The sequence below is a fragment of the Oncorhynchus kisutch genome, unplaced genomic scaffold, assembly GCF_002021735.2.
Source record: "Oncorhynchus kisutch isolate 150728-3 unplaced genomic scaffold, Okis_V2 scaffold3402, whole genome shotgun sequence".
NCBI classification, from domain to species: domain Eukaryota; kingdom Metazoa; phylum Chordata; class Actinopteri; order Salmoniformes; family Salmonidae; genus Oncorhynchus; species Oncorhynchus kisutch.
The window spans coordinates 252,524-272,500 of NW_022265347.1; the positions used below are offsets into that span (position 1 = coordinate 252,524).

Genomic DNA, 19,977 nt, shown 5'->3' on the forward strand with positions numbered 1-19,977 from the left:
TGGGGGGAGGGAGGGAGCCGTCATGCTGGGGGAGGGAGGGAGCCGTCATGCTGGGGGGAGGGAGGGAGCCGTCATGCTGGGGGGAGGGAGGGAGCCGTCATGCTGGGGGGAGGGAGGGAGCCGTCATGCTGGGGGGAGGGAGGGAGCCGTCATGCTGGGGGGAGGGAGGGAGCCGTCATGCTGGGGGGAGGGAGGGAGCCGTCATGCTGGGGGGAGGGAGGGAGCCGTCATGCTGGGGGGAGGAGGGAGCCGTCATGCTGGGGGGAGGGAGGGGAGCCGTCATGCTGGGGGGGAGGGAGGGAGCCGTCATGCTGGGGGGAGGGAGGGGGCCGTCATGCTGGGGGGAGGGAGGGGGCCGTCATGCTGGGGGGAGGGAGGGGGCCGTCATGCTGGGGGGAGGGAGGGGGCCGTCATGCTGGGGGGAGGGAGGGGGCCGTCATGCTGGGGGGAGGGAGGGGGCCGTCATGCTGGGGGGAGGGAGGGGCCGTCATGCTGGGGGAGGGAGGGGCCGTCATGCTGGGGGGAGGGAGGGGGCCGTCATGCTGGGGGAGGGAGGGGCCGTCATGCTGGGGGGAGGGAGGGGGACGTCATGCTGGGGGAGGGAGGGGGCCGTCATGCTGGGGGGGAGGGGGCCGTCATGCTGGGGGGAGGGGCCGTCATGCTGGGGGAGGGAGGGAGACGTCATGCTGGGGGAGGGAGGGGGCCGTCATGCTGGGGGGGGAGGGGGCCGTCATGCTGGGGGGGAGGGAGGGGGCCGTCATGCTGGGGGGAGGGGCCGTCATGCTGGGGGGAGGGGGCCGTCATGCTGGGGGGAGGGAGCCTTCATGCTCTAGGGAGGGAGGGAGCCTTCATGCTCTAGGGAGGGAGGGAGCCTTCATGCTGTAGGGAGGGAGGGAGGGAGCCTTCATGCTGTAGGGAGGGAGGGAGGGAGCCTTCATGCTGTAGGGAGGGAGGGAGGGAGGGAGGGAGCCTTCATGCTGTAGGGAGGGAGGGAGGGAGGGAGGGAGCCTTCATGCTGTAGGGAGGGAGGGAGGGAGGAGCCTTCATGCTGTAGGGAGGGAGGGAGGGAGGGAGGGAGCCTTCATGCTGTAGGGAGGGAGGGAGGGAGGGAGGGAGCCTTCATGCTGTAGGGAGGGAGGGAGGGAGCCTTCATGCTGTAGGGAGGGAGCCTTCATGCTGTAGGGAGGGAGCCTCCATGCTGGAGGGAGGGAGGGAGCCTTCATGCTGGAGGGAGGGGGGGGGGGGGGGGGCGTCATGCTGGAGGGAGGGAGCTATCATGCTGGAGGGAAGGAGGGAGGGAGGGAAGGAAGGAGGGAGGGAACTGTCATGCTGGAGGGAGGGAGGGAAGGAGGGAGGGATCTGTCATGCTGGAGTGACGGAGGGAGCCGTCATGCTGGAGGGAGGGAGCTGTCATGCTGGAGGGAGAGAAGGAGGCAGACAAGATACTTTCTGACGCTGGTGGTGTCCCACAGCAGCAAATACAGGTTTCTGTTAATACAGAACAGTTTCTGTGTTAATTTATCCCACCAGATGTCCTATCTAGACTGTAATACCAGGAGGACAACAGGTCGCCTAGCGGTTAGAGCATTGAGCAAGTTATCCAAAGGTCGCTATTCCCGAATCCCCATGCCGACAAGGTGAAACACAAGTTGATGTGCAAGGCACTTAATCCTAGTTGCTCCAGGGGTCTGTGTTGATAATGGCTGATAATGGTTGACCCTGGCTGTGACCCCAGTCTCCGAGGGTGTCTCAGGGGCAGTTAGGATATGCAGGCACACGGGGACACCAAGCACACGGAGACACCAAGCACACGGAGACACTCGGTGCACTCAGTTAGACGCCCACACACATCACACTCAACATATATTCTAGGAAGCCGTGCTGACAGGCGTAAGATAAATGATCTTCAGTGGTATTTCTCTCTTCCCCCCCCCCCCCCCCCCCCCCCCCCGAAGCGCTAGGTCAGAAATGAAAAGGAGAGCATTCAGCTGTGCTTTTGTCCCACTCTGCTCTCAGGCCTCTTAGTGCTGCACTGATGGATGGACAGTGGACAGACAGACGCGCTGCTTATCAGTTGAGCCCACATTAGGCCGTTACCACGGGGCCCTTAGCCTAGATAGACTTGTGTGCTAAACATTAAAGCATGTCTGACCGAAGCCTTTTTTGCCTTTGGTGATGTAGAAAAGAGAAAAGCTGCCCTTGGTGTCTGGTTTGGTCACATGTCTTTAGTACAAAGAGGAGAGAGACACACAGGGGCACCACAGAGGTGAAAAAGAAAGCGACACAGAGGTTGCAGATTTATTTTCATAGTTTGTGACATTTTGAAAATGTAGTGTTTTTTTTTTTAAGTGCCAGGATTTCATACTCAATTTGGCTTTTCATCTAGTTTGATTCGCCGCACGCTGGGGTGGCAGGGTAGACTAGTGGTTAGAGTGGAGGGGTGGCAGGGTAGACTAGTGGTTAGAGTGGAGGGGTGGCAGGGTAGACTAGTGGTTAGAGTGGAGGGGAGGCAGGGTAGCCTAGTGGTTAGAGTGGAGGGGTGGCAGGGTAGCCTAGTGGTTAGAGTGGAGGGGCGGCAGGGTAGCCTAGTGGTTAGAGCGTTGGACTAGTAACCGGAAGGTTGCAAGTTCAAATCCCCGAGCTGACTAGGTACAAATCTGTCGAATCAAGGCTGTTTCACAACCAGCCGTGATTGGGAGTCCCATAGGGCGGCGCACAATTGCCCCAACGTCATCTGGGTTTGGCCGGTCTAGGCCGTCATTGAAAATAAGATTTTGTTCTTAACTGACTTCCCTAGTTAAATAAAGGTCAAATAAAATGCTATTGATGAAGGGAATCTTGTTTCGAGACCGCGTGTTTGACGACAACTGACAATTAGCATAATTATTCGAGAAGGGGGCGGGGCTGGATAAAAATGAAACAAGGCAACATTTGATGATGCAGCGACGGGGCGCAACAAAAGTAATGAAATGTAATCTGATTACTTTTACGAGTAACTAGTAATATCATGTATTACTTTTCAACACTTGGTAATACTGTAATAGTTACTTTGTGAAGTAAAGTGTGTTATTTTTTTAGAATCATAACCCCACCGGGCGAGCGTTTTCATGATCCGATCTCAACTTGTTTCCTCATTTAACCAGAACTGGCGATGTGAGAGAGAGATTTTGTATGAAAAGCAAGCTAACCTGTACAGATGTATTCTTCCAGTATATATGGATAATTCAGCAGCCCAGATGACAGTGCAGCACACTAGACTAGCACAGGAAAGCAGCGCCACAGATGAATGGAAGAACTAGTGATCAGACCTGAGTTAGTAACCAGCCTATCAGATGGAAGGAGGAACCAGTGATCAGACCTGAGTTAGTAACCAGCCTATCAGATGGAAGGAGGAACCAGTGGTCAGACCTGAGTTAGTAACCAGCCTATCAGATGGGAGGAGGAACCAGTGGTCAGACCTGAGTTAGTAACCAGCCTATCAGATGGAAGGAGGAACCAGTGATCAGACCTGAGTTAGTAACCAGCCTATCAGATGGAAGGAGGAACCAGTGGTCAGACCTGAGTTAGTAACCAGCCTATCAGATGGAAGGAGGAACCAGTGATCAGACCTGAGTTAGTAACCAGCCTATCAGATGGAAGGAGGAACCAGTGGTCAGACCTGAGTTAGTAACCAGCCTATCAGATGGAAGGAGGAACCAGTGGTCAGACCTGAGGTAGTAACCAGCCTATCAGATGGAAGGAGGAACCAGTGGTCAGACCTGAGTTAGTAACCAGCCTATCAGATGGAAGGAGGAACCAGTGATCAGACCTGAGTTAGTAACCAGCCTATCAGATGGAAGGAGGAACCAGTGATCAGACCTGAGTTAGTAACCAGCCTATCAGATGGAAGGAGGAACCAGTGGTCAGACCTGAGTTAGTAACCAGCCTATCAGATGGAAGGAGGAACCAGTGATCAGACCTGAGTTAGTAACCAGCCTATCAGATGTAAGGAGGAACTAGTGATCAGACCTGAGTTAGTAACCAGCCTATCAGATGGAAGGAGGAACCAGTGATCAGACCTGAGTTAGTAACCAGCCTATCAGATGGAAGGAGGAACCAGTGTTCAGACCTGAGTTAGTAACCAGCCTATCAGATGGAAGGAGGAACCAGTGGTCAGACCTGAGTTAGTAACCAGCCTATCAGATGGAAGGAGGAACCAGTGGTCAGACCTGAGTTAGTAACCAGCCTATCAGATGGAAGGAGGAACCAGTGATCAGACCTGAGTTAGTAACCAGCCTATCTTTGGTAGAGCGCGCGACTCCCTCCGACAGTCCAAAAGGTTTAGATTTTTTTTTCATAACAATAACGCAGACTCCCTTCGACATGCAAAGTAATATTATAAAGTAACAGGTTACTTTTGTTAAATGTACCTAGTAATATGTAATATATTAGTTTCCAGGTAACTAACCCCAACACTGATTGTCAGTATGGGAGAGCCTAATATGTTGCTATTTGTTGCTTACTGAATACTTTTCTGCTAAACACTATGTACTAAAGAGTATGTTGTACGATTAGTGAACGGCTGCATACATTTCTACTAAATAGTATGTTGTGTGGTTAGTACACAGTATGGCTTTTTGGTTAGTAGTAGGCAAGACAGATTTCAGACAGACAGTGATGAGAAGAGACCGAGAGATAAAGGGAGAACAAGAAGGAGAGCGTGGGTAAATGGAAGGAAAGGAGAGAGTATGCAGGGCAGGCTGTACTGAAGTAGCCAGACAGGGTCTTTCTCGGCTGGTTGTACATCAGACTCTCTCTCTCGGCTGGTTGTACATCAGACTCTCACTCTCTCTCTCTCTCTCTCTGGTGGCTGGTTGTACATCAGACTCTCTCTCTCTCTGGCAGCTGGTTGTACATCAGACTCTCTCTCTCTGGCGGCTGGTTGTACATCAAACTCTGCTCTGGAATTCAGGAATCCAACATTCCAACTCCCCACATAATGACCCCTTTCCCCGACTCCTTCTCCTCCCTCACTGGCTAAAGGACGGGCACTTATGCATGGTCAGGCCAATCAAAACCTCCCATGGTCTCTCGTGTGGAATCGGTGCCAGTCTCCAATAGAAGTAGATCAATATATAAGAGAGGGAAAGAAGACAGCTTCCTCAGGCCGTGTGTGTGTGTTTACGTGAGTGTGTCCGCAAAGAAGGCCTGGAGACTCAGGGAACCAAACATCAGGATGGTTCATTCTGTAGGCACAACCATCACGGAATCTGTTAAGGGCTGTGGGTGGGTGGGTGGGTGGTATAGGGCAAGAGTCTCTAGTTGGTAAACTGCATGTAGTCTTAATGCATGGTGACTGTTGATTGAATGGGATGACGGAAGAGTGGAGGGAGACTTTGGAATATGAAGGCAAAGGAAAAGTGTCTCCTCTCTTGTCCTCTCTCTCCTCTCCTGTCCCCTCTCCTGTCCTCTCACCCTCATCTCTCCTCTACTGTCCCCTCTCCATCTCTCCTCTACTGTCCTCTCCATCTCATCTCTCCTCTACTGATAGTTGTAGTCAGTGTGTGCTGCTCTTACTGTGGTTGTGTCCACCTGGTCCTCTGAGAGATGGAGAACTCAACCTCTCTGAATAGATATATTATAATCTTAGTGACGGAACGTACTCTGAAACCCCAGTTGTATTTTTCAGTCAGATTCGTGAAACAGTGGTAATACTTCAATCGTATTTTTTATTAAATTCTCACATGAACATACAGCTTAATTTTTTTCTTTGCACCTTAAAAAGTTACTGTCAGGAAGTGTGTAGTTGCCCAACCTGTTGACTGTCAGGAAGTGTGTAGTTGCCCAACCTGTTGACTGTCAGGAAGTGTGTAGTTACCCTACCTGTTGACTGTCAGGAAGTGTGTAGTTACCCTACCTGTTGACTGTCAGGAAGTGTGTAGTTGCCCAACCTGTTGACTGTCAGAAATTGTGTAGTTGCCCTACCTGTTGACTGTCAGGAAGTGTGTAGTTGCCCAACCTGTTGACTGTCAGGAAGTGTGTGTAGTTGCCCAACCTGTTGACTGTCAGGAAGTGTGTTGCTGTCTCTCTAACATTGTGATAATGTGTTGTTGTCCAGGAGTTTGCTGTCTCTAACGTTGTGTTAATGTGTTGTTGTCCAGGAGTTTGCTGTCTCTAACGTTGTGTTAATGTGTTGTTGTTGTCCAGGAGTTTGCTGTCTCTAACGTTGTGTTAATGTGTTGTTGTCCAGGAGTTTGCTGTCTCTAACGTTGTTGTTGTTGTCCAGGAGTTTGCTGTCTCTAACGTTGTTGTTGTTGTCCAGGAGTTTGCTGTCTCTCTAACGTTGTTGTTGTTGTTGTCCAGGAGTTTGCTGTCTCTAATGTTGTGTTAATGTGTTGTTGTCTAGGAGTTTGCTGTCTCTAACGTTGTGTTAATGTGTTGTTGTTGTCCAGGAGTTTGCTGTCTCTAATGTTGTGTTAATGTGTTGTTGTTGTTTAACAGGAGTTTGCTGCGCTGACCAAGGAGGTGAATGTGTGTCGAGAGCATTTGATGGAGAGGGAGGAGGAGATCGCTGAGCTCAAGGCTGAGAGGAACAACACGCGGGTCAGTCTCACACACACACAGTCCCCTTCCAGTCCCTAGCATAGTCCATTAACAGTGTCAGACTCCCACTGGTTTGACCTGTGAGTATTCGTTTGTGTTTGTTTAGTAGTGTGTGTGTGTATTTACGAGTGTTTTTAAGAGAGGGCTTGATCTTTGTTCTGAGGATTAGGTCACCCCTAGTGAGTGGTTGACAGAGCACCCGCCCTCCCAGGTCACAGCGCAGACAGCCATAGGATAATTCCCCTGTCTGTCATTCTCTGCTCAGGCCTAGTGGCAGATGTGCGGCTCTAACTGGATAATCCACCTGCCAGTCCAGTTGCAATGAGTAGAGTCTGGGTCAGTCTAATTAGGAACGATGGACACTGACTGGGGAGAGGAGGGAGGGGGAGGAATTAGAGAGGGGAGGGAGGAGGAATTGAAAGAGGGGGAGGGAAGGTGGGGGGAGGAGGAGGAGAGGGGATGGAGGGTAGAATATGGGGGGATGGAGGGTAGAATATGGGGGGATGGAGGGTAGAATATGGGGGGATGGAGGGTAGAATATGGGGGGATGGAGGGTAGAATATGGGAGGATGGAGGGTAGAATATGGGAGGAAGGGGAGAGGGAGGATGGAGGGTAGAATATGGGAGGAAGGGGAGTGGGAGGATGGAGGGTAGAATTTGGGAGGAAGGGGAGAGGGAGGATGGAGGGTAGAATATGGGAGGATGGAGGGTAGAATATGGGAGGAAGGGGAGAGGGAGGATGGAGGGTAGAATATGGGAGGAAGGGGGTAGAGGGGGGGGGGGATATGAAGGGGGAAGGGGAGATTAAGGGATGAGTCTGGGCTTTGTCAGCCTGCAGCTGTGATGGGACCCCCTTGAGCTGCTCAACCACATGGGATTGAGCACAACACACACTCGTGTGTAAACATGTCTGTACTATTTCCCAATCCTGTGTGTGTAAACATGTCTGTACTATTTCCCAATCCTGTGTGTGTAAACATGTCTGTACTATTTCCCAATCCTGTGTGTGTAAACATGTCTGTACTATTTCCCAATCCTGTGTGTGTAAACATGTCTGTACTATTTCCCAATCCTGTGTGTGTAAACATGTCTGTACTATTTCCCAATCCTGTGTGTGTGAACATGTCTGTACTATTTCCCAATCCTGTGTGTGTAAACATGTCTGTACTATTTCCCAATCCTGTGTGTGTGAACAAGCTGTTTGAAACTTGTGTGTTCTGTGATGACCGTAGCTTCTCCTGGAACGTGTGTGTGTGTGTGTGTGTGTGTGTAACATGATGAGTAACATCTGATGTGTGTTCTGTGATGACCGTAGCTTCTCCTGGAACGTGTGTGTGTGTGTGTGTGTGTAACATGATGAGTAACATCTGATGTGTGTTCTGTGATGACCGTAGCTTCTCCTGGAACGTGTGTGTGTGTGTGTGTGTGTGTGTGTGTAACATGATGAGTAACATCTGATGTGTGTTCTGTGATGACCGTAGCTTCTCCTGGAACGTGTGTGTGTGTGTGTGTGTAACATGATGAGTAACATCTGATGTGTGTTCTGTGATGACCGTAGCTTCTCCTGGAATGTGTGTGTGTGTGTGTAACATGATGAGTAACATCTGATGTGTGTTCTGTGATGACCGTAGCTTCTCCTGGAATGTGTGTGTGTGTGTGTAACATGATGAGTAACATCTGATGTGTGTTCTGTGATGACCGTAGCTTCTCCTGGAACGTGTTTGTGTGTGTAACATGATGAGTAACATCTGATGTGTGTTCTGTGATGACTGTAGCTTCTCCTGGAACGTGTGTGTGTGTGTGTGTGTGTGTGTAACATGATGAGTAACATCTGATGTGTGTTCTGTGATGACCGTAGCTTCTCCTGGAGCATCTGGAGTGTCTGGTGTCTCGTCATGAACGCAGTCTGAGGATGACGGTGGTGAAGAGGCAGGCCCAGTCTCCTGCCGGGGTCTCCAGCGAGGTAGAGGTCCTCAAGGCACTCAAGTCCCTGTTCGAACACCACAAAGCCCTAGACGAGAAGGTTGGTAGGGGGGAGGAGATCGTCTGCCTGCTAATCTCTTCTTTTGTAGAGATGTAATGGCAAGTGTGTAAAATGATGGAGACTAATAATTGTCTGTTTTCCAGGTCAGGGAGAGACTGCGTGTGGCTTTAGAAAGATGCAGCCAACTGGAAGAACAGCTCACATCACAACACAAAGAGGTAAGCCTCATCGGACCATCCTGTAGTGACCCTGTGGTGACCCCGTGGTGACCCAGTGGTAATCCTGTGGTAGGATGGGTGCTCTTAATTGTGCATCTGTAAAGGTTTTTGTGAGGGTTTTAGGTGTCAAGACAAATTTATTCAGCCTCCTGAGGTTGAAGAGGTGCTGTTGTGCGTTCTTCACCACACTGTCTGTGTGGGTGGACAATTTCAGGATGTCAGTGACGAAGTCCGAGGAACTTGAAGCTTTTCAACTTCTCAACTGCGATCCCGAAGATGTGGATAGGGGCGTGCTCCCTCTGCTGTTTCCTGAAGTCCACAATCAGCTCCTTAGTTTTGTTGAGGGAGAGGTTACCTGGTACCACACGCCGAGCCCTGACCTCCTCCCTGTCGGCTGTCTCATCATTGTTGGTAATTAAGCCTACTACCGTTGTGTCATCTGCAAACTTGAGGATTGAGTTGGAGGGGTGCTTGGCCACGTAGTTATGGGAGTACAGGAGGGGGCTGAGCATGCACCCTTGTGGGGCCCCAGTGTTGAGGTTCAGCGAAGAGGTGTTGTTTCTTATCTTCACCGTCTAAGGGCGACCCATCAGGAAGTCCAGGACCCAGTTGCACAGGGAGGGGTTCAGTCCCAGGACCCTGAGCTTAGTGATGAGCTTGGAGGGTACTATGGTATTGAAGGCTGAGCTATAGTCTATGAACAGCATTCTTACATAGGTATTCTTCTTGTCCAGATAGGATAGGGCAGTATGCAGTGTAATGGCGATTGCATCGTCTGTGGATCTATTGGGGGGGCGGTATGCAAATTGAAGAGGGTCTAGGGTGTCTGGTAAGGTAGAGGTGATGTGATCCTTAACTAGTCCCAAGCCTTAGTTCAGTTACCTTTTGCTTTCTTGGGTACAGGAGCAATGGCGGACATCTTGAAGTAAGTGGGGACAGCAGACTGGGAAAGGGAGAGATTTAACATGTCCGTAAACACTCCAGCTAGCTGGTCTGCGCATGCTCTGAGGTCGCGGCTAGAGGGGCCGGCAGCCTTGCGAGGGGTAACCAGCTTAAATGTCTTACTCACGTCGGCCACAGAGAACGAGCCCCTACATTCCTTGGAAGTGGGCCACGTTGGTGACACTGTGTTATCCTCAAAGCGGGCTGCGTTGGTGGCACTGTGTTATCCTCAAAGAGGGCCCCGTTGGTGGCACTGTGTTATCCTCAAAGAGGGCCCTGTTGGTGGCACTGTGTTATCCTCAAAGAGGGCCCCGTTGGTGGCACTGTGTTATCCTCAAAGAGGGCCCTGTTGGTGGCACTGTGTTATCCTCAAAGCGGGCTGCGTTGGTGGCACTGTGTTATCCTCAGAGGGCCGCGATGGTGGCACTGTGTTATCCTCAAAGAGGGCCCTGTTGGTGGCACTGTGTTATCAAAGAGGGCCGCGTTGGTGGCACTGTGTTATCCTCAAAGCGGGTGAAGAAGCTGTTTGTCTTTTCTGAGGAGCGAGACATCGGTGTCTCCGCGACGTGGCTTCCCTTTGTAATCAGTTGATTGTCTGTCGACCCTGACACATCCATCTCATGTCTGATCCGTTGAATTGCGACTCCACTTTTGCCTGTTTGTTTGCCTCGTGGAGGGATTCAACCATGTTCCCAGTCATCTTGCCAATGGCGACTCACTCTCGCCCGACAATCAGCAAATCGTATCCATGACAACAGTCCTCACTCATTTTCCTGGGGGAATAAAAAAACAATCCATCTTGAATGACTATGGACCTTATTTCATCATTCCCATGTTTAACAAAGAAGAATAGGCTTCGTATGGTGATTACACAGTGTCTGTAATGTTATACTGTCTAGTGATTACACAGTATCTGTGATGTAGTCTAGTGATTACACAGTGTCTGTGGTGTTGTCTAGTGATTACACAGTGTCTGTGATGTTGTCTAGTGATTACACAGTATCTGTGGTGATGTCTAGTGATTACACAGTGTCTGTAATGGGCTTTTTAACAGTGCTCTGATCCGACTGTGGAGTCCCTTAGGGGGCTTTTTAACAGTACTCTGATCACACTGTGGAGTCCCTTATACCCAGACTACACCGCTCGCGTCGCGTGCGCGAGTGTTACAAAATAAATGTAGAAATCTATATTATTCAATTATTGGACCCACACTGCTCGCGTGCGCCAATGAGCATCTGCGTTGCCAAGGGCTAAAATAGAAGTCAGTTCTATTTGTGACGCAGATCGTGCTGCAAGTCCTGCCTCTCCCGTCTCCTCATTGGTTTATAGAAGCAGGTACCCACTTGCCATCTCCTCATTGGTTATACCCACGAGGGTGACTAAAAGACGAACGAGGTCAGTGGCGGTAATGCACCTAATTTATGAAAGATGCCAATCGCAATATAAAGTCCAGAGAAGAAAAGGCCTGGTAGGAGGAGAGATGACTAGAATCGATTTGTTTGACCGTTTTATGTGTGGATTAATTGTCAGAGTAGAGGACCGTGTGCATTTCAGGTAAAATAACAACTCAATCTTTGTTCCCAAGACAAATTAACTAGCAACAGCAAGCTAGCTAAATAGGACAAATTAGCTAGCAACAGCAAGCTAGCTAAATAGGACAAATTAACTAGCAACAGCAAGCTAGCTAAATAGGACAAATTAACTAGCAACAGCAAGCTAGCTAAATAGGACAAATTAGCTAGCAAGTGCATGCTAAATTGCCATAAATGTTAAATGCTTTTCAACCTGTCCCCAAATTAATGTAATTGGTTCAGAGTTTGTTTTGATATTTTAACCTGCGTGTCATGATTTTCTTTGGTGTAGGGGGACAAAATACATTGATGCACGATGGCGCACGCGATCTGCCGGTTTGCGTTCCGTGTTAGTCGTCTTTTTAACATGAACCTTTAGTTTTTTCTAATCATTAATGATGTGCTGCTGTTAGTGTCTGGGTTCTGTTTTGTTTTTTATTGGGTATTTATTGGTCTTCTATGTATTGGCTGGTCCAATCAAATGTCCCCAATTTTGGGGTATTTAATAAAGTGCTATCTTCTCCTAGATGTCTTACCTGAGAGAGCAGAACATCCAGAAGAGGTCGCTAGGCGACGGAATGGAAGGGCTCAACCACAACTCTGAGAACACTCCAAGCACAAACGGCAAGGTAGGAAACCCTTTTATCCAGAGAGACTTAGTCAGTGCATTTACATACGGAAGATGGAACAACCACAAGCCTCCAAGGCCACGTCCTGCAGCATTTAATATCTACTGTCCTCCTCTCCCAACTAGTCCCTAGTGGTCGTCAGATGGCTCTCTGAGCCAGGAGGAGGACCAGGGGAAGGGTCAGGGGTTATAGGTCATGTCCTAGCTGTTTCTGTCTATATTTAAGGAACCTAAACCCTGTTTTGTCCCTAGTGGTCATCAGATGGCTCTCTGAGCTAGGAGGAGAACCAGGGGAAGGGTCAGGGGTTATAGGTCATGTCCTAGTTGTTTCTGTCTATATTTAAGGAACCTAAAACCTGTCTTGTCCCTAGTGGTCGTCAGATGGCTCTCTGAGCCAGGAGGGGAAGGGGCAGGGGTTATAGGTCATGTCCTAGTTGTTTCTGTCTATATTTAAGAAACCTAAACCCTGTCTTGTCCCTAGCGGTCGTCAGATGGCTCTCTGAGCCAGGAGGAGGACCAGGGGAAGGTGGGGGAGCTGCAGGAGTTGGTGGCGAGACAGACGTCAGACCTGGGGCAGATGATGGAGCGCATGGCGGCCATGACGGGACGCATCAGCGAGCTGGAGGAAGACCTGGACACGGCACGCAAGGACCTCATCAAGAGTGAAGACGTGAACACACGCCTGCAGAGAGACATACGAGAGGTACGTACTGGATGTTACCGTTACTAACACGCCTGCAGAGAGACATACGAGAGGTACAGTGGGGCAAAAAAGTATTTAGTCTTGCCACCAATTGTGCAAGTTCTCCCACTAAAAATATGAGAGAGGCCTGTAATTTTCATCATAGGTACACTTCAACTATGACAGACAAAATGAGAAAACAAAATCCAGAAAATCACATGTGTGTGTGCTAAACGTATCCGTCTCTCTCTGTGCCCCGTCTAGTCTATGGCCCAGAAGGAGGACATAGAGGAGCGTATCGTCACCCTGGAGAAGAGGTACTTGGCAGCGCAGCGAGAGGCCACCTCCGTACACGACCTCAACGACAAGCTGGAGAACGAAGTGGCCAACAAGGAGTCCCTGTTCCGACAGGTCAGTACACACACACACACACACAGAGAGACTATACTAGCCCACCAGTAAGGAAGCCTACAGTATCTCAGGTCTACAGCCCACCAGTAAGGAAGCCTCAGTTGAGTTTTCCCACAGGGGTTTTTCAATTGTGTGTGTGTGTGTGTGTATTTGGGGGGTTAGTGTGATTGTCGGCTCTTTCCGACAGCAGGATGAGCCTGCGGGGTCCTGGACCCCTTCTCGTGCATTCACAGACTGCCCAACGCAGCAGGCACTGAATCAGACGCCTCAGACACATTCACTTCTCTCTCTGTTTTCTCTCTGGTTTGCCTGCTCTTCTCTTGTATGTCCTCTTCCCCTCCCTTCTGTTTTCTTTCTTGCCTCGATCTCTTCTCTCTTTTTCTAATCTCTATTGGGGGTTTCTCTTTTATTCTGGGCCTCCATGCTGCCAGAACTGGGCCAGCACGCTGCTGGAGGGGAGAGGAGGGAGGGAGACGGCTAACAGAGAAAATAGCTAGCCTTGTTATAGCAGGGAGATTACATCCAGATTGGAGTTTATCAAGTCATCCCCCAGGCCAACAAGACGGTACCTAAACACTGTCTAATGTGTTCGATCTACAGACTGAGGAGAGGAACCGTTGTAATGTATTGATTAATATGATTGATTATTGTGTTCGGTCTACAGACTGAGAGGAGGAACCGTTGTAATGTGTTGATTAATATAATTGATTATTGTGTTCGGTCTACAGACTGAGGAGAGGAACCGTTGTAATGTATTGATTAATATGATTGATTATTGTGTTCGGTCTACAGACTGAGGAGAGGAACAGGCAGCTGCAGGAGCGTTTAGAGCTGGCTGAGCAGAAGCTGCAGCAGACCATCAGGAAGGCGGAGACTCTGCCCGAGGTGGAGGCAGAGCTAGCCCAGAGGGTGGCGGCCCTCACCAAGGTCAGTCCCGCCCCCACACCGTCAAACATCATGCCTCCTGAGAGAGACTCCTCTCCATCCCCCCCCGTGTGTGTTCATGTGTGTGTACGTGCTTCGTTCCTCTAACTTTCCCACATCATTATTCAGGATTCATTCATGATTATCCATCCACGTGGGTAGCATCCACGTTTCTAAATATAGAAATATTTAGTAACATATTCTGGTTCCTATTTACAATAAGAGTGACACAACACGTAGTTCACAATTCAGTTTCTTATTGGGGCAAAAAAACATCATCTGAAACACCACCTTAAACAAACTTAAAATGCATCCAACAAGTTTGTAGTCACCAGCTGGATGTATTCATTGTGTGTTAGGAATATGGGACCAAATACTAACCTTTTGGATGACTTTAGTACACTAGAAGGGAATTTGTGAAAATATTTATTGAAGAGAAATATATTCAGGAAAGTATTCAGACCCCTTGACCTTTTCCACATTTTATTACATTACAGCTTTATTCTAAAATAGATTTAAATATATATATAATATATATTCGGGTTTTTTTGCCATTTTTGCAAATGTATATATAAAAAAACTGAAATAACGTATTTACATCAGTATTCAGACCCTTTACTATGAGACTCGTGATTGAGCTCTGCTGCATCCTGTTTCCATTGATCATCCTGGAGATGTTTCTACAACTTGATTGGAGTTCACCTGTGGTAAATTCAATTGATTGGACATGATTTGGAAAGGCACACACCTGTCTATTTAAGGTCCCACATTTGACAAGACATGTCAGAGCAAAAACCAAGAATTGAGGTGAAAGGAATTGACCGTAGAGCTCCGAGACAGGATTGTGTCGAGGCACAGATCTGGGGAAGGATACCAAAAAACATGTCTCTTTCCTCTCTTCCTTTTAACTCTTTAAGAGGCAGAGAGTTCAGTGTAGAACCTGTCACTGCCACACCTCCCAGCTACCTCCACCTAACCGCCCAGCTACCTCCACCCAGCCACCTCCACCTAACCGCCCAGCCACCTCCACCCAGCCACCTCCACCCAGCCACCTCCACCCAGCCACCTCCACCCAGCCACCTCCACCTAACCGCCCAGCCACCTCCACCCAGCCACCTCCACCCAACCACCTCCACCCAACCGCCCAGCTCTCTAGCTACCTCCAACCACCCAACCAGCCCTCTAGCTACCTCCACCCAGCTACCTCCACCCAACCACCCAGCCCTCTAGCTACCTCCACCCAACCACCCAGCCCTCTAGCTACCTCCACCCAACCACCCAGCCCTCTAGCTACCTCCACCCAACCACCCAGCCCTCTAGCTACCTCCACCCAACCACCCAGCCCTCTAGCTACCTCCACCCAACCACCCAGCCCTCTAGCTACCTCCACCCAACCACCCAGCCCTCTAGCTAGCTACCTCCACCCAAACCACCCAGCCCTCTAGCTAGCTACCTCCACCCAACCACCCAGCCCTCTAGCTAGCTACCTCCACCCAACCACCCAGCCCTCTAGCTAGCTACCTCCACCCAACCACCCAGCCCTCTAGCTAGCTACCTCCACCCAACCACCCAGCCCTCTAGCTACCTCCCACATATCATCCTCTAGTCTCTTGTTATTGTCATTAAGTCCTGTAGTAATCTCTGCTGAAGTCCTGTCTGTCCGTCCTGTCGGCCGGTCCGCGGTCTTTAGTCCTGTCGGCCGGTCCGCGGTCTTTAGTCCTGTCGGCCGGTCCGCTGTCTTTAGTCCTGTCGGCCGGTCCGCGGTCTTTAGTCCTGTCGGCCGGTCCGCGGTCTTTAGTCCTGTCGGCCGGTCCGCGGTCTTTAGTCCTGTCGGCCGGTCCGCGGTCTTTAGTCCTGTCGGCCGGTCCGCGGTCTTTAGTCCTGTCGGCCGGTCCGCGGTCTTTAGTCCTGTCGGCCGGTCCGCGGTCTTTAGTCCTGTCGGCCGGTCCGCGGTCTTTAGTCCTGTCGGCCGGTCCGCGGTCTTTAGTCCTGTCGGCCGGTCCGCGGTCTTTAGTCCTGTCGGCCGGTCCGCGGTCTTTAGTCCTGTCGGCCGGTCCGCGGTCTTTAGTCCTGTCGGCCGGTCCGCGGTCTTTAGTCCTGTCGGCCGGTCCGCGGTCTTTAGTCCTGTCGGCCGGTCCGCGGTCTTTAGCTGCACTAAAACTCTATTCCCTCTTGTCCTAAAGTACCTCCTGCTCTCTCTCTTGCTCTCATCTCTCACACTGTCGTCTTCTCCTCTCTGTTCCTCGTTTGGTCTGTCCTCAACCTTTACCTCCCCCTCCTCCCCAACCCCCGCCCTAGCCTGACGCCTCGGGCTCTAAGGACGCCAAGACACAGAGGAAGGTAGACTGGCTACAATCACCCCTAAACCTCCCCCTATACCCTCCCTCACACCCCAGCCCCATCTCTTACCCCCACCCAGAGGTCTAACTCTGCCTGCTTAGCTTGGTACTGCTGATCTATGTTTAAAGTCTATTTCTGTGCACAACTCCCCTCCCCCATCCTCTAAAAATAGTTTATGATCTAACAAAAACAGGAAGTGCTACTTAATTTATGGGGCTTGGCTGTACTGCTCTGTGTCCCTGTCCCCTGTCTCTGCTGGTGCATGGCTGCTACTGGCTGGCTGTACTGCTCTGTGTCCCTGTCCCCTGTCTCTGCTGGTGCATGGCTGCTACTGGCTGGCTGTACTGCTCTGTGTCCCTGTCCCCTGTCTCTGCTGGTGCATGGCTGCTACTGGCTGGCTGTACTGCTCTGTGTCCCTGTCCCCTGTCTCTGCTGGTGCATGGCTGCTACTGGCTGGCTGTACTGCTCTGTGTCCCTGTCTCTGCTGGTGCATGGCTGCTACTGGCTGGCTGTACTGCTCTGTGTCCCTGTCCCCTGTCTCTGCTGGTGCATGGCTGCTACTGGCTGGCTGTACTGCTCTGTGTCCCTGTCCCCTGTCTCTGCTGGGGCATGGCTGCTACTGGCTGGCTGTACTGCTCTGTGTCCCTGTCCCCTGTCTCTGCTGGTGCATGGCTGCTACTGGCTGGCTGTAGTTGGTTGGTGTCTGGTTCTTGGTGCTGGTGTTTGTGGGTAGATGGGCACCTCAACCCCCCCCCATAACCCCTAACATGAACCTATATGGTACTAAGCCTCTGACTGGGCCTTTTCAGTTCCATCCTTCTCCAGGATCATTTGTATTGATCTGAAAGAAGCTACACACCTAGCCAGCCCTCTTCAACTTCTCCAGTCCTCACACCTAGCCAGCCCTCTTCAACTTCTCCAGTCCTCTCACACCTAGCCAGCCCTCTTCAACTTCTCCAGTCCTCTCACACCTAGCCAGCCCTCTTCAACTTCTCCAGTCCTCTCACACCTAGCCAGCCCTCTTCAACTTCCAGTCCTCTCACACCTAGCCAGCCCTCTTCAACTTCTCCAGTCCTCTCACACCTAGCCAGCCCTCTTCAACTTCTCCAGTCCTCTCACACCTAGCCAGCCCTCTTCAACTTCTCCAGTCCTCTCACACCTAGCCAGCCCTCTTCAACTTCTCCAGTCCTCTCACACCTAGCCAGCCCTCTTCAACTTCTCCAGTCCTCTCACACCTAGCCAGCCCTCTTCAACTTCTCCAGTCCTCTCACACCTAGCCAGCCCTCTTCAACTTCTCCAGTCCTCTCACACCTAGCCAGCCCTCTTCAACTTCTCCAGTCCTCTCACACCTAGCCAGCCCTCTTCAACTTCTCCAGTCCTCTCACACCTAGCCAGCCCTCTTCAACTTCTCCAGTCCTCTCACACCTAGCCAGCCCTCTTCAACTTCTCCAGTCCTCTCACACCTAGCCAGCCCTCTTCAACTTCTCCAGTCCTCTCACACCTAGCCAGCCCTCTTCAACTTCTCCAGTCCTCTCACACCTAGCCAGCCCTCTTCAACTTCTCCAGTCCTCTCACACCTAGCCAGCCCTCTTCAACTTCTCCAGTCCTCTCACACCTAGCCAGCCCTCTTCAACTTCTCCAGTCCTCTCACACCTAGCCAGCCCTCTTCAACTTCTCCAGTCCTCTCACACCTAGCCAGCCCTCTTCAACTTCTCCAGTCCTCTCACACCTAGCCAGCCCTCTTCAACTTCTCCAGTCCTCTCACACCTAGCCAGCCCTCTTCAACTTCTCCAGTCCTCTCACACCTAGCCAGCCCTCTTCAACTTCTCCAGTCCTCTCACACCTAGCCAGCCCTCTCAGATCTGTACATATTCCTAAAGGGTAGAGGTCAGGTGTTTTTTGGTGTTTTGTTTTGCAAGTATGAGGTGTTTGACTCTGTCTGTCCCGCAGGCGGAGGAGCGTCATGGCAACGTGGAGGAGAGGGTGAGGCAGATGGAGGCTCAGCTGGAGGAGAAGAACCAGGAACTGCTCAGGGTAAGACAGATGGGGTCAAAGGTCGGCTGGCAGTCAGTCAGTCTGTCAGTCTGTGTTGTTGGGCAGAAATTGTTTACAGGTGTGGTCATTGGACCGTCTTCATTTAGCATTGTACTTTCATTGTAGATAATATATTCATTCTCATTCAAATAAGTCAGTGAAGATTTTTACCTCATACAACCGAAAGATCCATGAATTAACAGAAAATGGAAAGAAAATTAAAATGTGTGTTTGTGAAATGTTTCCTGTCATAAAGGAAGCGGTAGTTTTTCCTGCTCTGCCTCTTCTGATTTAGCGTGTGTGTTTTGTGTTGTGAAGGCGCGCCAGAGGGAGAAGATGAACGAGGAGCACAACAGGCGTCTGTCGGAGACGGTGGACAAACTGCTGTCAGAGTCCAACGAGAGGCTACAGCTTCACCTCAAGGAGAGGATGTCTGCCCTAGAGGACAAGGTGGGTGGGTTAGGCTACAGCTTCACCTCAAGGAGAGGATGTCTGCCCTAGAGGACAAGGTGGGTGGGTTAGGCTACAGCTTCACCTCAAGGAGAGGATGTCTGCCCTAGAGGACAAGGTGGGTGGGTTAGGCTACAGCTTCACCTCAAGGAGAGGATGTCTGCCCTAGAGGACAAGGTGGGTGGGTTAGGCTACAGCTTCACCTCAAGGAGAGGATGTCTGCCCTAGAGGACAAGGTGGGTGGGTTAGGCTACAGCTTCAAGGAGAGGATGTCTGCCCTAGAGGACAAGGTGGGTGGGTTAGGCTACAGCTTCACCTCAAGGAGAGGATGTCTGCCCTAGAGGACAAGGTGGGTGGGTTAGGCTACAGCTTCAAGGAGAGGATGTCTGCCCTAGAGGACAAGGTGGGTGGGTTAGGCTACAGCTTCACCTCAAGGAGAGGATGTCTGCCCTAGAGGACAAGGTGGGTGGGTTAGGTTACAGCTTCAAGGAGAGGATGTCTGCCCTAGAGGACAAGGTGGGTGGGTTAGGCTACAGCTTCAAGGAGAGGATGTCTTCCCTAGAGGACAAGGTGGGTGGGTTAGGCTACAGCTTCACCTCAAGGAGAGGATGTCTGCCCTAGAGGACAAGGTGGGTGGGTTAGGTTACAGCTTCAAGGAGAGGATGTCTGCCCTAGAGGACAAGGTGGGTGGGTGGGTTAGGCTACAGCTTCACCTCAAGGAGAGGATGTCTGCCCTAGAGGACAAGGTGGGTGGGTGGGTTAGGCTACAGCTTCACCTCAAGGAGAGGATGTCTGCCCTAGAGGACAAGGTGGGTGGGTTAGGCTAAAGCTTCACCTCAAGGAGAGGATGTCTGCCCTAGAGGACAAGGTGGGTGGGTTAGGCTACAGCTTCAAGGAGAGGATGTCTGCCCTAGAGGACAAGGTGGGTGGGTTAGGCTACAGCTTCACCTCAAGGAGAGGATGTCTGCCCTAGAGGACAAGGTGGGTGGGTTAGGTTACAGCTTCAAGGAGAGGATGTCTGCCCTAGAGGACAAGGTGGGTGGGTTAGGTTACAGCTTCAAGGAGAGGATGTCTGCCCTAGAGGACAAGGTGGGTGGGTTAGGCTACAGCTTCAAGGAGAGGATGTCTGCCCTAGAGGACAAGGTGGGTGGGTTAGGCTACAGCTTCAAGGAGAGGATGTCTGCCCTAGAGGACAAGTTGGGTGGGACATG

The 19,977-nt window shown here is 51.0% G+C and overlaps 1 protein-coding gene across 29 annotated transcripts in view; it reads left to right on the forward strand.

Moving 5' to 3' along the window:
* Positions 1 to 19,977, forward strand: part of LOC109884408 (liprin-alpha-1) — an 85,022-nt gene that overhangs the window by 24,222 nt on the left and 40,823 nt on the right. For 28 of the 29 annotated variants that reach the window (XM_031820464.1, XM_031820465.1, XM_031820475.1 and 25 more), the window contains exons 3-11: positions 6,481 to 6,582; positions 8,441 to 8,605; positions 8,710 to 8,784; positions 11,825 to 11,926; positions 12,407 to 12,628; positions 12,872 to 13,018; positions 13,811 to 13,945; positions 18,233 to 18,316; positions 18,635 to 18,766. In XM_031820464.1, the coding sequence (XP_031676324.1) occupies positions 6,481 to 6,582; positions 8,441 to 8,605; positions 8,710 to 8,784; positions 11,825 to 11,926; positions 12,407 to 12,628; positions 12,872 to 13,018; positions 13,811 to 13,945; positions 18,233 to 18,316; positions 18,635 to 18,766 (1,164 nt within the window). Of the gene's footprint in view, positions 1 to 6,480; positions 6,583 to 8,440; positions 8,606 to 8,709; positions 8,785 to 11,824; positions 11,927 to 12,406; positions 12,629 to 12,871; positions 13,019 to 13,618; positions 13,632 to 13,810; positions 13,946 to 18,232; positions 18,317 to 18,634; positions 18,767 to 19,977 lie in introns of all 29 variants that reach the window. The other variant, XM_031820466.1, reaches the window with a different exon arrangement.